At 35.6% G+C, this 14494-nt stretch overlaps 1 protein-coding gene across 6 annotated transcripts in view; it reads right to left on the reverse strand.

Moving 5' to 3' along the window:
* Positions 1-14494, reverse strand: part of TRPC1 (transient receptor potential cation channel subfamily C member 1) — a 64443-nt gene that overhangs the window by 48825 nt on the left and 1124 nt on the right. For 3 of the 6 annotated variants that reach the window (XM_042999034.1, XM_042999032.1, XM_042999031.1), the window contains exon 2: positions 1007-1161. The exons of 2 other annotated variants lie outside the window; for them this stretch is intronic. In XM_042999034.1, the coding sequence (XP_042854968.1) occupies positions 1007-1161 (155 nt within the window). Of the gene's footprint in view, positions 1-1006; positions 1162-3686; positions 3885-14494 lie in introns of all 6 variants that reach the window. One more of the 6 variants, XM_042999030.1, reaches the window with a different exon arrangement.

Consider the following 14494-nt stretch of genomic DNA (forward strand, 5'->3'; position numbering starts at 1 on the left):
GATGTTTTTTTGTTACTTTCTGGTTCTCAGGGGTGTTCTAGATAACTGGAATTGCTGGGAAGGCAATTTCTTTTTCTACTCCAAATATGCATGTACACTGGAAGTGCCATATATTGTAATGCATATGTATATATACACACAGTAAAAATACACATAAAACTTACTTATATTTTTTAAATTTTCTGTGAGTGCTTCCTGATGCCACTAAAATAAAAAGCCTCATTAATTTGAAGCTCCAACAGAGCAAACAATCATACTATTTGAAAGAAAAAAAAAGAAGTGCAAGAATTCATGTGCTCCCATCATAAGCAAACCCAAAAGAAAAGGAAAATAATATTATTAAATTTCCTTCACAATCTCTTGGCTGAATTCTTTCAAGACTTATATGCATGCCTGCTTTTCTACCTGAATTGATACGAAGACAAACAGAAAGGTCTATATTTTCCAGTTAAAATTTTTTTTTCACTTTTAGTTATAAGCAAACACTAAACTTCAGACAAAAAGGAAAAATTAATAAAATTTAAAAGGACAAAATAAAAGTCAAGTTAAAAATTGCATTGTGAGTCAGGAGCATTTTGTTCTTTTGTTTGTAAATTAAACGGGCCACAGAAAAATCTGTTTCCCTGACACTTCCAGAACATTTGTACTATTTTTAGATATATAATATAAATAGTAATAACATAAGTAATAAAAACAAAGCCATCTTTAATAAGTCATGATAATTTACCTGTCAGATGTTATAAAACATTTATAAGGAAGGAAAAAGTCAAAATTTGGAGGAAAAAGATAAATCAAGTCAAAATACACTTTTTATAAAAAGGCTTTTTCATGGTTTGTTTTTAAAACTTTTAGTGGCTCAAGACCAAATAAAGGGTGAAAGAAAGAAAGAAAAAAAAAAGAAGGAAGAAAGGGAGGGGGGAGTGGAAGAAAACTAGAAAGAAAGAAGAAAATATGGCATATCTAACAGTACTTAGAAGCTACTGGATAGAATTATCTAGCCTTGTACCTGACAACCGTAGTCCAAAAGAAGCTGTAGTATATCCAAGTTTTCGTTTTCAATAGTTATGGTAACAGCATTTCTCCCAAGCACATCTACGCAATTTATGTTCAAGTCACCTGAACTGTTTTCCTCCAAAATCTTTTTAACCATATAATAGTCACCTAAATAACAATATACAAACATAATTTAATATCCAAGACATATTAGATAAGAATGACTGTAAAAACTTAGCCTGGTGATTTCAAAGAAAATTTAAAAATCTAAACTCATTTTGCATATGGAAATGTGCAAAGAAAATGGGAACATTTCCTTGCTGAAAAACTTATATCCTGATAAAATAGTATGCACACCAACTGCAAACATAAGGAGTAAAATTTTAAGTGTGCAGTTTGAAATAAAAGTTGTTAAGTTTAAAATTCATAATTGACTGACTATAAGTAAGGAAAGAAACTTTTAGAAGATATTTAAATAATACAGAATGTCCAAAAGTACAGACTGGAAGCTAGAAAAATAAAAGAAGCTTAACGGATTTAGTTTTACATCTCATATACACATTTACTAGCACATAACAATGGTTAAAAATAAGATCTAACAACAAGCATAGAATATTAAGAAGTGGTTTTACAGGGGAAAACCTAGTTTGGAAAAGCAGTGTGAATGTATACATGCTAGTAGGTATGCATACTAAGAGGAAAGGATGCCAGAGATTCCTATCCTCTTCTCCCCACTCTCCACACACACACACACACACACACACACACACACACACACACACACACACACACTGTACACACACTCACTCACTCACTCACTCACCTCATCATCTGCTTACATGACCAGGGAATGTTCACTTCATAAATTAATAAATAATTAATGCTGGTAAGGGCTGAAGTCAGAATATTTCAAAGTGAAGTTTGACGTGTTGGGAGCATGCAGATTACCTTCCGCCTAACTCCAGCCCACATCAAAACAGTTGACCCAACAGGGTAAATGAGATTATTTATGGAGGTAATCATTTTCACCGAGGGCCCATTATATTTATCTGTTGACTAGCTAGTGCAGTAATATAATAATAAGGTGGAATAAATAAAAAAAAGAAGGGCTAATTAAATAAAGCAAGGTGGGTTTTGTTTAACTTCTGAAACAAAGGAGGAATAAACTATTTTAAGTGACTTGCAAATATAGTTCTTCCTCAAAAGTGTACGAAAAATAAACAGGAAAAGAACAATCAGAATGGAAACCACAAGGAAAAAGAAATGAGTAATTTCATGATACAGAAAGAAAAAATCCTAAAAGTGAACTAAATGAGTGGACAAGAAGGAAAAGTAACAGATTTTTGTTAAAACTTTTCAAAGATTTGCTACTATTTTTAGTCAATGACTTTAAAGTTCCCACACATTTTGGAAGAAGTTGAATGGTAGTTATTTGATGGCATATTTCATTAGATTCCTCAATAAGAAAACTAGTCGCGAAAAGAAATATTTTCCTCATAGCACTGCTAATTAATATTTAGATACTAATGTTCCATGGCAAAAACTTATAAAAAAACTTCACAAAGTGAAGCTCTTAGTCACAAGATGAATAGTGAATATACAGATAGACCAGTGAAAATTTCAGATTGTTACTGGAAAGTAACATCTTAAACCTTATTTAAGGTGAATTTATTTCAATATCTTAGTGGTAGGAAAATGCTACCCATAAAAACTCTATTTTTTTTAGTTTCATGAGGTGTCTAGGGGAGGATTAATTTTTTATTTATCCTGTTAGGGACTCATTAGGCTTGCTGAATCTAAGGACTTCTGCCCTTCATTAATTCTGCAATATTTTCAGCCATTATCTCTTCAAATATTACTTTGTCTCCATATTACTCTGTTTCTATTGGAACTTCCATTAAGCATTATTTTGGAGGGGCATCTGGGTGGCTCAGTTGGTTAAGCGTCAACTTCGGCTCAGGTCATGATCTCATGGTTCATGGGACAATGCAGAGACTGCTTCGGATCCTTGGTCTCCCTCTCTGTGACCCTCCCCCCATCATGTGCGTGCTTTCTCTCTCTCTCTAATAAACATAAAAAACACACACACACACACACACACATTATGTTGGATCATCTCATTCCAATTTGTGTCTCTAAACATTTCTTATTTTTCCTCTTTCTTGCTCTCTCTCTTGCATTCTTGATACTGTGTCCAAATCTCACTTATTCCTTATTCAATCACTTTAACCCATTTATTTTTTTAATGACTTTTTTTTTCTCTAAGTTTTACTGGATTACTTTCCAAATCTTTTGTTTTACTTCCTTATGTTTTCATTTCCTTAAGATTTTAGTCATTTTAAACATACTTATTTTATGGTTTTTATATGATACTTATCAGGTCTTAAGGATTTAATCCTATTTGTTGTGCCTAGTGATTATCAATAATGGGTGACTGTCTCCTGAATTTTTAAATTGAGCATTGCAAACTCATCTTTATGCAGCTTAACTGTGGGAATCCTGGCAACCTAGTTTGAAAGCTTGTCACATCAAGGATGTTTTAAGTTTGCTTCTTCCACATAACTCAGAGGTTTTGCTCCCCTATCAATCCTTTTCATTATTTATTTCTCAGTTTAGGTTTTCATGGACCAAGTAGGTAATATTAAACTCCAAGCCAACAAGAGACAGGACTATATCTGCAGATTCTTACTTACAAGCTTCTCTGTAGTCTCCCAGTGCTGGTGGATGGATTCTTTTCTTCATCTACAGCTTTGCTACAGGTATAGGGTTTTAAGGACACTCCTCTGTTTTTCAGTCTTTTTCTCACTTTTGGATCCTGAGTGTTTCCCTTAATTTCCTGAAAGCTCAACTATTCATTTAAATGGTTGTTTGTTGTATTTTAGCTAGCATTCCTAGGTGATTTGAAGCAAGAGGGTTTTCGGATTATCTAGTCAGCCTTTTGATACAGCCAGAAAAGTATAAAGAATTGTATAAATACAATTCTTACAAAATTTTATAAACTGTAGGTACAGCAAATGGACAGAAACAACTGCTACGTTTTAAAACTTTAGATTGCTGTTTAAAGAGTAATTTATTGCAAATGTCAGATACTCTAGCTTTAAGGTTTCAAAGACTATTTCCATTATACTCAGGGGGCTATACAAGAAAAAGGAAACTTAAAAATCAAAACCAAATCAGTAAATTTCATCCCTAAAGATAATAAAAAGTACCACCTTGAGATAGCTGACACACATATGCAAATGAAATATTACATACTATAGTCACAGAACCTATAGGAAACTATAGTTTAGGTTTCTAAGTATTCCACCTAAGTTTACCTTTGCAAGCCATTTAAAACAATGTGCTATACTGTTAAACCCAGAACAATCCTAAAATTTAGGATGAGCGTATATGTAGAAAACAGATTAGTAAATTCAAAATATATAGGAAGAAGCTAGTTATAGAGCAAGGATTACAATTTAAATGCCTTTTTATGTCAGACAAATATATAAATTTCATTTTATATTAAAGTTGCTTTTAATAATTACATGCATCTTTTATCTTTTAAAATATAATATATAGAAGAAAATGCAACATAATCTGTTTACTTTTTGGCTAGATGGTTCCTTTTTCAGTAAAGGAAAAATAACTTTTCAATCAATTCCACCCATATGCCAATTCAATAGCAAGCCTTCTTAGCCCCCTCTCCAAAATAGTTCCCATACTCATCCCCTTGTATTCATGTATACTGCTACCCTAGTCCAAACCACTATCATCTCTTTCCTGAACTCTGCAATAGATTCTTTATTGATAATAGCTGCTTACACTTCTAATACAAGGGTCAACATACTTTTTCCATAGAGGGCCACAGAGTAAATATTTTAGGCTTTATGGGCAAATACCCCAGTCTGCCTTACTGCAGAAAAGTGATTACAAACTATATGTACACAGGTGAACTCCAATGTGTTCCAACAAAACTTTATTTGTGAACACTTAAGTTCAAACTTTATATAATTTTCATATTATAAAATATTATTCTTCTTTTGCTTCATTCCCAATAACTTGAAATGCAAAGTGTGAAAACTATTCTTAGCTTGCAGGCCTCAGAAAAACAGGTGGTGAGGATTTGGCCTGTGGGCCATTTTGTCCACCTTGTTCTAGCCCCACTCCTTTAATCCACTGTCCACCCAGCAGCCAGAGTTGATCTTTTTAAAATTCCTATCATTCAAATCAAAAATCTTGAGGATTGGGGCACCTGGGTGGCTCAGTCCGTTGAGCTTCTGACTTAGGCTCAGGTCATGATCTCGCGGTCTGTGAGCACAAGCCCCGCGTTGGGCTCTGTGCTGACAGCTCAGAGCCTGGAGCCTGCTTCAGATTCTGTGTCTCCCTCTCTCTCTGCCTTTCCCCCACTCATGCTCTGTCTCTCTGTCAAAAATAAATAAAACATTAAAAATTTTTAGGGGCACCTGGGTGGCTCAGTTAGCTGAGTGTCGGACTTCAGCTCAGGTCATGATCTCACAGTTCGTGAGTTCGAGCCCCCCGTTGGGCTCTGCGCTGACAGCTTGGAGCCTGCTTCAGGTTCTGTGTCTCCCTCTCTCTCTGCTCCTCCCCTATTCACATGCTGTCTCTCTCAAAAATAAATAAATAAATAAATAAATAAATAAATAAATAAATAAATATTTAAAAAAAAATCTTGAGGATTGTCATAATTTTCCATCACACCTAAAATAAGTGCCAAAATCTTTATTGTGGCTTATTAATCCCTATGGGACCTGAGCTTCACAACCATTCTCCATTAACCTTATGCAACTCTCCTGTTTACTCAGTATGATCTTTCTAGACTAATGTTTTCCAAAATGCAGGCTGCAACCCCACCAGCAGTCATAAAAACAATGTAGTGAGTCCTAAATAGCAATTTAAAAAAATAAATACTATTAGGGTGCCTGGGTGTCCCAGTCGGTTAAGCATCCAACTTTGGCTCAGGTCACTATCTCCCAATTCGCCAGCTTGAGCCCCACATTGGGCTCTCCACTATCAGCATGGAGCCTGCTTCAGATCCTCTGTCTCTCTCTCTCCCTGCCCCTCCCCTGCTTGCCTGCACATGCACACATACTCGCTTTCTCTCTAAAAAATAAACATTTAAAAAAATGAAATAGTATTGGGGGCACCTAGCTAGTTCAGTTGGTGGAGCATTTGACTCTTGATCTTGGAGTTGTGAGTTCAAGCCCCACATTGGGTGTAGAGAATAAAAATAAAATCTTTAAAAATAAATAAACAAAATAAATAAATAAATTAAATTAAATAGTATATAAAATACCAAGGTAACTCATGGATCCTTAGCAACAACCAAAGCAGCAGAATATACTTTCTTTTCGAGTGCACATGGAACATTCTCCAAGACAGATCACATACTGGGTCACAAAACAGCCCTCAATAAATATAAAAGAATTGAGATCATACTATGCACACTTTCAGACCACAATGCTATGAAACTTAAATCAACTACAGGAAAAAGTCTGAAACACCTCCAAAAGCATGGAGGTTAAAGAACATCCTGCTAAAGAATGAATGGATCAACCAGGCAATTAGAGAAGAAATTTAAAAATATATGGAAACAAATGAAAATGAAAATACAACAATCTAAACACTTTGGGATGCAGCGAAGGCAGTCCTGAGAGGAAAATACATTGCAATCCAGGCCTATCTCAAGAAACAAGAAAAATCCCAAATACAAAATCTAACAGCACACCTAAAGGAACTAGAAGCAGAACAGCAAAGGCACTCCAAACCCAGCAGAAGAGAAAGAATAAAGATCAGAGCAGAAATAAACAACACAGAGTCCAAAAAAACCAGTAGAACAGATCAATGAAACCAAGAGTTGGCTTTTTGAAAAGATAAACAAAATTGATAAACCTCTAGCCAGGCTTCTCCAAAAGAAAAGAGAGGACCCAAATAGATAAAATCATGAATGAAAATGGATTTATTACAACCAATCCCTCAGAAATACAAGCAATTATCAGGGAATACTATGAAAACTTATATGCCAACAAACTGGACAACCTGGAAGAAATGGACAAATTCCTAAAGACCCACACACTACCAAAACTCAAACAGGAAGAAACAGAAAATTTGAACAGACCCATAACTAGTGAAGAAATTCAATAAGTTATCAAAAATCTCCCAACAAATAAGAGTCCTGGACCAGATGGCTTCCCTGGGGAATTCTACCAGACATTTAAAGCAGAGGTAGTACCTATCCCTCTCAAGCTGTTCCAAAAAATAAAAATGGAAGGAAAACTTCCAGACTCATTCTATGAAGCCAGCATTACTTTGATTCCCAAACCAGAGATCCAGCATAAAGAGAGAAGCACAGGCCAATATCCCTGATGAACATGGATGCAAAAACTCTCAATAAGATACTAGCAAATCGAATTCAACAGCATATAAAAAGAATTATTCACTATGATCAAGTGGGATTCATTCCTGGGCTGCAGGGCTGGTTCACTATTCGCAAATCAATCAATGTGATACATCACGTTATTAAAGGAAAAGAACTAGGAGATCCTGTCAATAGATGCAGAAAAAGCATTTGACAAAATACAGCATCCTTTCTTAATAAAAACCCTCAAGAAAGTTGCGATAGAAGGAATACTTAAACATCATAAAAGCCATTTATGAAAAGCCCACAGCTAATATCATCCTCAATGGGGAAAAACTGAGAACCTTTCCCCCTGAGATCAGGAACACGACAGGGATGTCCACTCTCACCACTGTTGTTTAACATAGTGTTGGAAGTCCTAGCATCAGCAATCGGAAAACAAAATGAAATAAAAGGCATCAAAATTGGCAAAGATGAAGCCAAACTTTCACTTTTTGCAAACAACATGGTACTCTACATGGAAAACCCGACAGACTCCACCAAAAGTCTGCTAGAATTGATACATGAATGCAAAGTTGCAGGGTACAAAATCAACGTACAGAAATTGGTTGCATTTTTATGCACCAATAACGAAGCAACAGAAAGAGAAATAAAGAAACTGATCCCATTCACAACTGCACCAAGAACCATAAAATAGCAAGGAATAAACCTAACCAAAGATGTAAAAGATCTGTATGCTGAAAACTATAGAAAGCTTATGAAGAAAATTGAAGAAGACACAAAGAAATGGAAGAACATTCCATGCTCATGGATTGGAACAACAAATATTGCCAAAATGTCAATACTACCCAAAGCAATCTACACATTCAATGCAATCCCAATCAAAATCGCACCAGCATTCTTCTCAAAGCTAAAGCAAGCAATCCTAAAATTTGTATGGAACCACAAAGACCCCAAATAGCCAAAGTAATAATATTGAAGAAGAAAACCAAAATGGGAGGCATCACAATCCCAGACTTTAGCCTCTACTACGAAGCTGTAATCATCAAGACAGTATAGTATTGGCACAAAAACAGACACACAGACCAATGCAATAGAATAGAGAACCAGAATTGGACCCACAAATGCATTGCCAACTAATCTTTGATAAAGCAGTAAACAGTATCCAATGGAAAGAAGACAGTCTCTTTAACAAATGGTACTGGGAGAACTAGAGAGCCACATGCAGAAGAATGAAATTAGACCACTTTCTTACACTATACACAAAAATAAACTCAAAATGGAGGAAGGACCTGAATGTGAGACAGGAAACCATCAAAACCCTAGAGGAGAAAGCAGGAAAAAAACGTCTTTGACCTCAGCCACAGCAATTTCTTACTTGACACATCTTCAAAGTCAAGGAAATTAAAAGCAAAAATGAACTGTTGGGACCTCATCAAGATAAAAAGCTTCTGCACTGCAAAGGAAACAGTCAACAAAACTAAAAGGCAACCCAAGGAATGGGAAAAGATATTTGCAAATGACATATCGGATAAAGGGTTAGTATCCAAAATATATAAAGAACTCACCAAACTCCACACCCAAAAAACAAATAATCCAGTAAAGAAATGGGCAGAAGACATGAATAGACACTTTTCCAAAGAAGACATCCAGATGGCCAAACAGACACATGAAAAGATGCTCAACGTCACTCACCAGGGAAATAAAAATCAAAACCACACTGAGATATCACCTTACACCTGTCAGAATGGCTAAGATTAACAACTCAGGCAACAAGAGATGTTGGCGAAGATAAGGAGAAAGAGGATCTCTTTTGCATTGCTGGTGGGAATGCAAGCTGGTGCAGCCACTCTGGAAAACAGTACAGAGGTTCCTCAAAAATTAAAAACAGAACTACCTCATGACCCAGCAATAGTACTGCTGGGAATTTACCCAAGGGATACAGGAGTGCTGATGCACAGGGGCGCACATACCCCAATGTTTATAGCAGCACTTTTAACAATAGCCAAATTATGGTAAGAACCTAAATGTCCATCAACTGATGAATGGATAAAGAAGATGTGGTTTATATATACAATGGAATGCTATTTGGCAATGAGAAAGAATGAAATCTGGCCATTTGCAGGAATGTGGATGGAACTGGAAGGTATTATGCTAAGTGAAATAAGTCAGTCATACAAAGACAGATATCGTATGCTTTCACTCATATGTGGATCTTGAGAAACTTAACAGAAGACCATGGGGCAGAGGGAGGGGGAAAAAAAGGTACCCAGAGGGAGGGAAGCAAACCATAAGAGACTCTTAAGGAAGGAGAACAATCTGAGGGTTGATGGCGAGGTGGGGGAGAAGGGAAAGTGGGTGATCAGCATTGAGGAGAGCACTTGTTGGGATAAGCACTGGATGTTGTATGGAAACCAATGTGACAATAAATTATATTAAAAAAATAAATATAAATAAATAAATAAAAATGAAATAGTATATAAATACCAGAGTAATTCATGAATCCTTAGCAACAAATTCACCTTGGCCAACTTAAACTCTTAAGAAAGACAGTGGAGAAAAATTACAATATTAATTAAGAATAGGTGATTCCATTTTTTTCTTCATTAGCACCTCATTTTATTTTCAGGCATATGACAGTAAATTTCAGTATCACTAAAATGGGAGCATTAATGTTGCTCAGTTTAGTTTAATTTTATAGTATCCAAATTTTCAGTTAGTTGTGAAGTATGGGAGAATTTATCAGTCAAAAAAAAATTGTAAAGCTACTGAAACCAAGTTTCTGTAACAAACTTTTTGAGTGTGTCAACCACAGCATTCTTTAAAATTTTTTTTTAATCTTTATTTATTTTTGAGAGAGTGAGACACCGTGTAAGCAGGGGAGAAGCAGAGAGAGAGGGAGACACAGAATCTGAAGCAAGCTCCAGGCTCTGAGCTGTCAGCACAGAGCCTGATGTGGGGCTCGAATTCAAGAAGTGTGAGATCATGACCTGAGCCGAAGTTGGACACTCAACCGACTGAGTCATCCAGGCGTCCCTCAACAGCAGCATTCAAATTGAACTATTAACTGAAGACACTTAAAAGATTTTATTAAAAGGAAAAAAATGACGAAATAAAAAAATACAAAGACATGATCAAATTCAGTTACTGGATCTATAAATACAAATAGTGACAACACCGATTAAAATGTTAACTCTATAGCAAACTTCAAATTAGCTTGAACCAGATCTTAAAAAAATAAAATAAAATACCCACAAGACTTTTACAGTGGAGATGACTTAAAAATGTAGTTTTCCCCAGAAGCACCTGGGTGGCTCATTCAGTTAAGCATCCAACTTCTGCTCAGGTCATGATCTCATGGTCATGGTTCGTGGGCTCGAGCCACAAGTCGGGCTCTATGCTGACAGTGAAGAGCCTGCTTGGGATTCTCTCTCCCTCTCTCTGCCCCTCTACCGCTCAGGCACGTGCACATGCACTCTCTTTCTCTTTCTCTCTAAAAATAAACTTATTTAAAAAATGTAGTTTTACCCAAATGTGCAAACCCCACTATTTATCATAGATGCCCCCCATGTGTTGTAATCATGTTGTTATAAGTGAAACCTTCAAAATTAAAGATACTCATAAATATGGTATGTTTGAATATTTTTAAAAAAGAAATTACTATAATTTCTTAGCCATTTATGACTGTTAATGAAGACTATTAATGATAATGAATATCATCTGGCAAAAAAGATTCAATCTGCTATAGGAAAAAATTACACAGCATAGAAGGTGATACATTTTTTTATAGTAAGTTGATAAATTAAGAATTATTAACAGTATATTCTTGAGTCTATTAGAAAAACAATTAGAAGCAATGTTTACTTTGTAATGAGAGTCTGGTACATGACTTGAGACCCAATTCACAGTGATGCTGCAAGTTGAATAAAACTTTAGTTTATATCCCTTATGAGTTTATATAAAATTTATTTTACATCAAATAGCTAAAAAAAAAAAGCCCCATTAAATATATTAAGGTGTTATTAATACGGCAGCTTGGTATTACTTCTCCCAAAAATGTCACCCATCTTAAAAGCATGCTTAGCCCAAACATATGCAAAGTTCATGTAAGCATTCAGTCATCAAGGAGCCCTCCCACACAATGCAGCAAAATCCTACCACAAAGGTGACCCAAGACTTTAGATTGAGCCCAAGGGCAGCTCTCTCCATCCCTCCTGTGCCCCCATACTGAAATTTCAAGGGCATCCTGACTCATTAATTGCACATAGAATTTCCTGAAAATGCCCTTCATGGGAAGCTGACAGGGAATGAATCCAGACTAAGGTCTTTTCATCACTCCATTTTTCTGCACAAGAACTGATCGTCAGCAAATTAAAGGGTTCATGCTTAGCTCATGAATGCATACTAAAAGCTACCATCCTCTCCAGTTGCGTTAAAAGAGCCTAAACAAATTAACCCTTTCTCCAGCCAGCAGGCCTGAGTAAACCACAGGCTCCACATATAAAAGTGGCTCATTATCACATTAACTCTCAAAGAGAGAGGAAAGGGGCAGGTGATAAGAATCTTGCTTAATATTTCATAAAATAGCCAGCCCTTGTTTCAATTAACTTTCACCTGAGTTGCAGCATTCTGTCTATAAAGAATATGAGTGTGCTTGCTGAGAATTTTACTAGGGACGGGGTGGGGGGGAGGGGAGGGTGAGAACAGACTTAATTTGATGTCACTGGTACAGGAACTTTGACTTTTTCTTCTAAATTTTACACTAAGAACCAATGATACATGCTTCTGACCTACTTTCAAGATAAATAACAGCCACTATTAAGTAGCCACTACCTGATCAGCACTTGCCTGTATCTATTGAGCTCATTTACATAAAAGCCAGCTATACAAACCATAAAATCAAACATAAAATCTTTTTCTTTCCTACGTTTTTTCTTTGCTCTTCAATCTGTACAGACCTTTCAAAAAGCCACCCACCCACTAACGTACACAATGACCACTTTATCTTTTAGGAATTCTCCCTAAGTGGAATATATTATAATCATTTTGTACATGTAGAGTAGGATTGCTAAATGAAAAGGAAGATAAATATAGATATTCTAGAATGGATCTGTTCTAGTGCTATTAAAGCTTTTTACTTTTATTGGATAAATAGAATCCACAGAAACAAGGTTTATAAAACATTCGTAGGAGAGCAAGTTTAATCATTAACTAACAAGTCCAAATTTAGATGTCTTCTCTAATACGAATTATTTTCATTCATTCAGCTACAACTAGATTAATGTAACACAGTGGCTAAGAGCGGAGGCTCAATATAGATCTCAATTCTACCATTTCCTAGCTAATGTAACCTTGGGCAAAGTGATTTTAAAATATTGCTAAGCCTCATTTTCCTCATTTGTAAAATAGGTGTAACAACAGATTTGGCTAATGGGGTTGTCAGGATGAAATGAAATCATCTTTGAAAGTATATGCAATCTACCCTAATGGCTGTTTTAGTAAATGTTTGCCATTTGATTTGGTGAAAGCTCCAACAGTGGAAGCTATAGCTACTTCAGCAAACTTCTCACTTTTAGATTTGGTTCAGGTACACTAAAAAAAGTTTAACACTATTAGTGAATACAAACATGTAAACAAAAAAGTACTGCTATAACTCCAATTTATTTTTCCAATGTAAACATACCATAAATATATGTAATTTAAGCCATTTTTTCCAAATCTAAGCCAAGAATTTAACACACCTGAAACAGAAAATACCTATTTAATTGCACTCATTTAAAAAAATTCTAGGAGTGCCTGGGTGGCTCAGTTGGTTAAGCAGCAGACTCTTGATTTTAGCTCAGGTCATGATCTCACAGTTCCTGGGATCAAGCCTGGCATCGGGCTCTGTGCTGACAGCATGGAGCCTGCTTGGGATAAGCAAAAAAAAAAATTTTTTTTGTCTCTACTATAGAGGGGGGAAAAAAAGCATGCTTATTTACTTTTCACCCCAGCCCCAAAAATCCAAACCTCTCCAAGAATCTTAATGATTTTACAAAATGGGAAACTGACAAAGAATTGGAAGCTATTTCAACTGACACTACTAGATAGGCTTCAAAACTATTATATATTAAAACTTTAATTTGAGGTATACCATGCAATAATTCTAAATATACATATAAGTACCTACTCCAACCACATATGGCATTCCTCTGTCCTCAATTTGACAGCAACATTAAATGCCCTTTCTTGACATACTTTGCTTGCTTTAAAATAACCACAGCTCAGTAAGCTGGGGTAGATGCAGCAGCCACTTACTCATTCTAGTGTAACACAATCTTGTCCCTTCCCCTCTCGGAGAATCCTTGAGGGAAGAGAACTCAGATAACCCACTTCAGTAATACTAAGTAACTTTACATAATCGACAATGACTTTTGTGAGGTTATAAACATATATCCTATGTTTCTTTACATTTCCAAGACTATTCAAAGCTGTGTCCATGGTGGACTTTAACAAAGGCTTTCCTAATTTAATACTATTACATAAGAACGTAAAAGTGTCTGACAACACACATAGGTAGACTTTGTTTACATGTGAATGTGTTTTCAAAAAGTTGTGTAAATAAAATCCTATTTCAAAAGTGGTAAGAAGTTAGAGAGGCTGTGATTTATTAAAAACACGCTCATACATACAGACAAAAAAAAAATCCTCTGTAGTTAATCCTTTCACAGTGTAAGCTGCTCTTTGGGTTTGTTTTGGAAGTTTGCATGATCCTAAACAGTGTGCCTAAGTGAGCATGGCCATTGTAAGGCAACTTAATAAATTTAGAAAGAGAAAAATCACAGCTCTTTCTTACATGTAGGAAATAAAAGCTGTCTTAGGGCAATTTCCCATTCCTATTATTATACGTACCAACAGAAAGCATGCTTAAATGAAGAGATTTTATTATGGCCATAAAAACAATTGATTTCTAGGTTTTTATTTTCTTTTTAAAGAAAACTCATTAAATATATTTCACATTTTTGCCCTGTAACTGTTTTGCACTACCATTTTTCCCCCGAAGACGACTCAGGAGCAATAAACTTTCTTCTCCAATGAAAAGCACGAACAAAGTTCCGTAAATTAAAAAAAAAGTTTGGCACTAACGCATAATTTCTCCACGCC

Source organism: Panthera tigris, chromosome C2 (genome assembly GCF_018350195.1).
Source record: "Panthera tigris isolate Pti1 chromosome C2, P.tigris_Pti1_mat1.1, whole genome shotgun sequence".
Classification (NCBI taxonomy): Eukaryota; Metazoa; Chordata; class Mammalia; order Carnivora; family Felidae; genus Panthera; species Panthera tigris.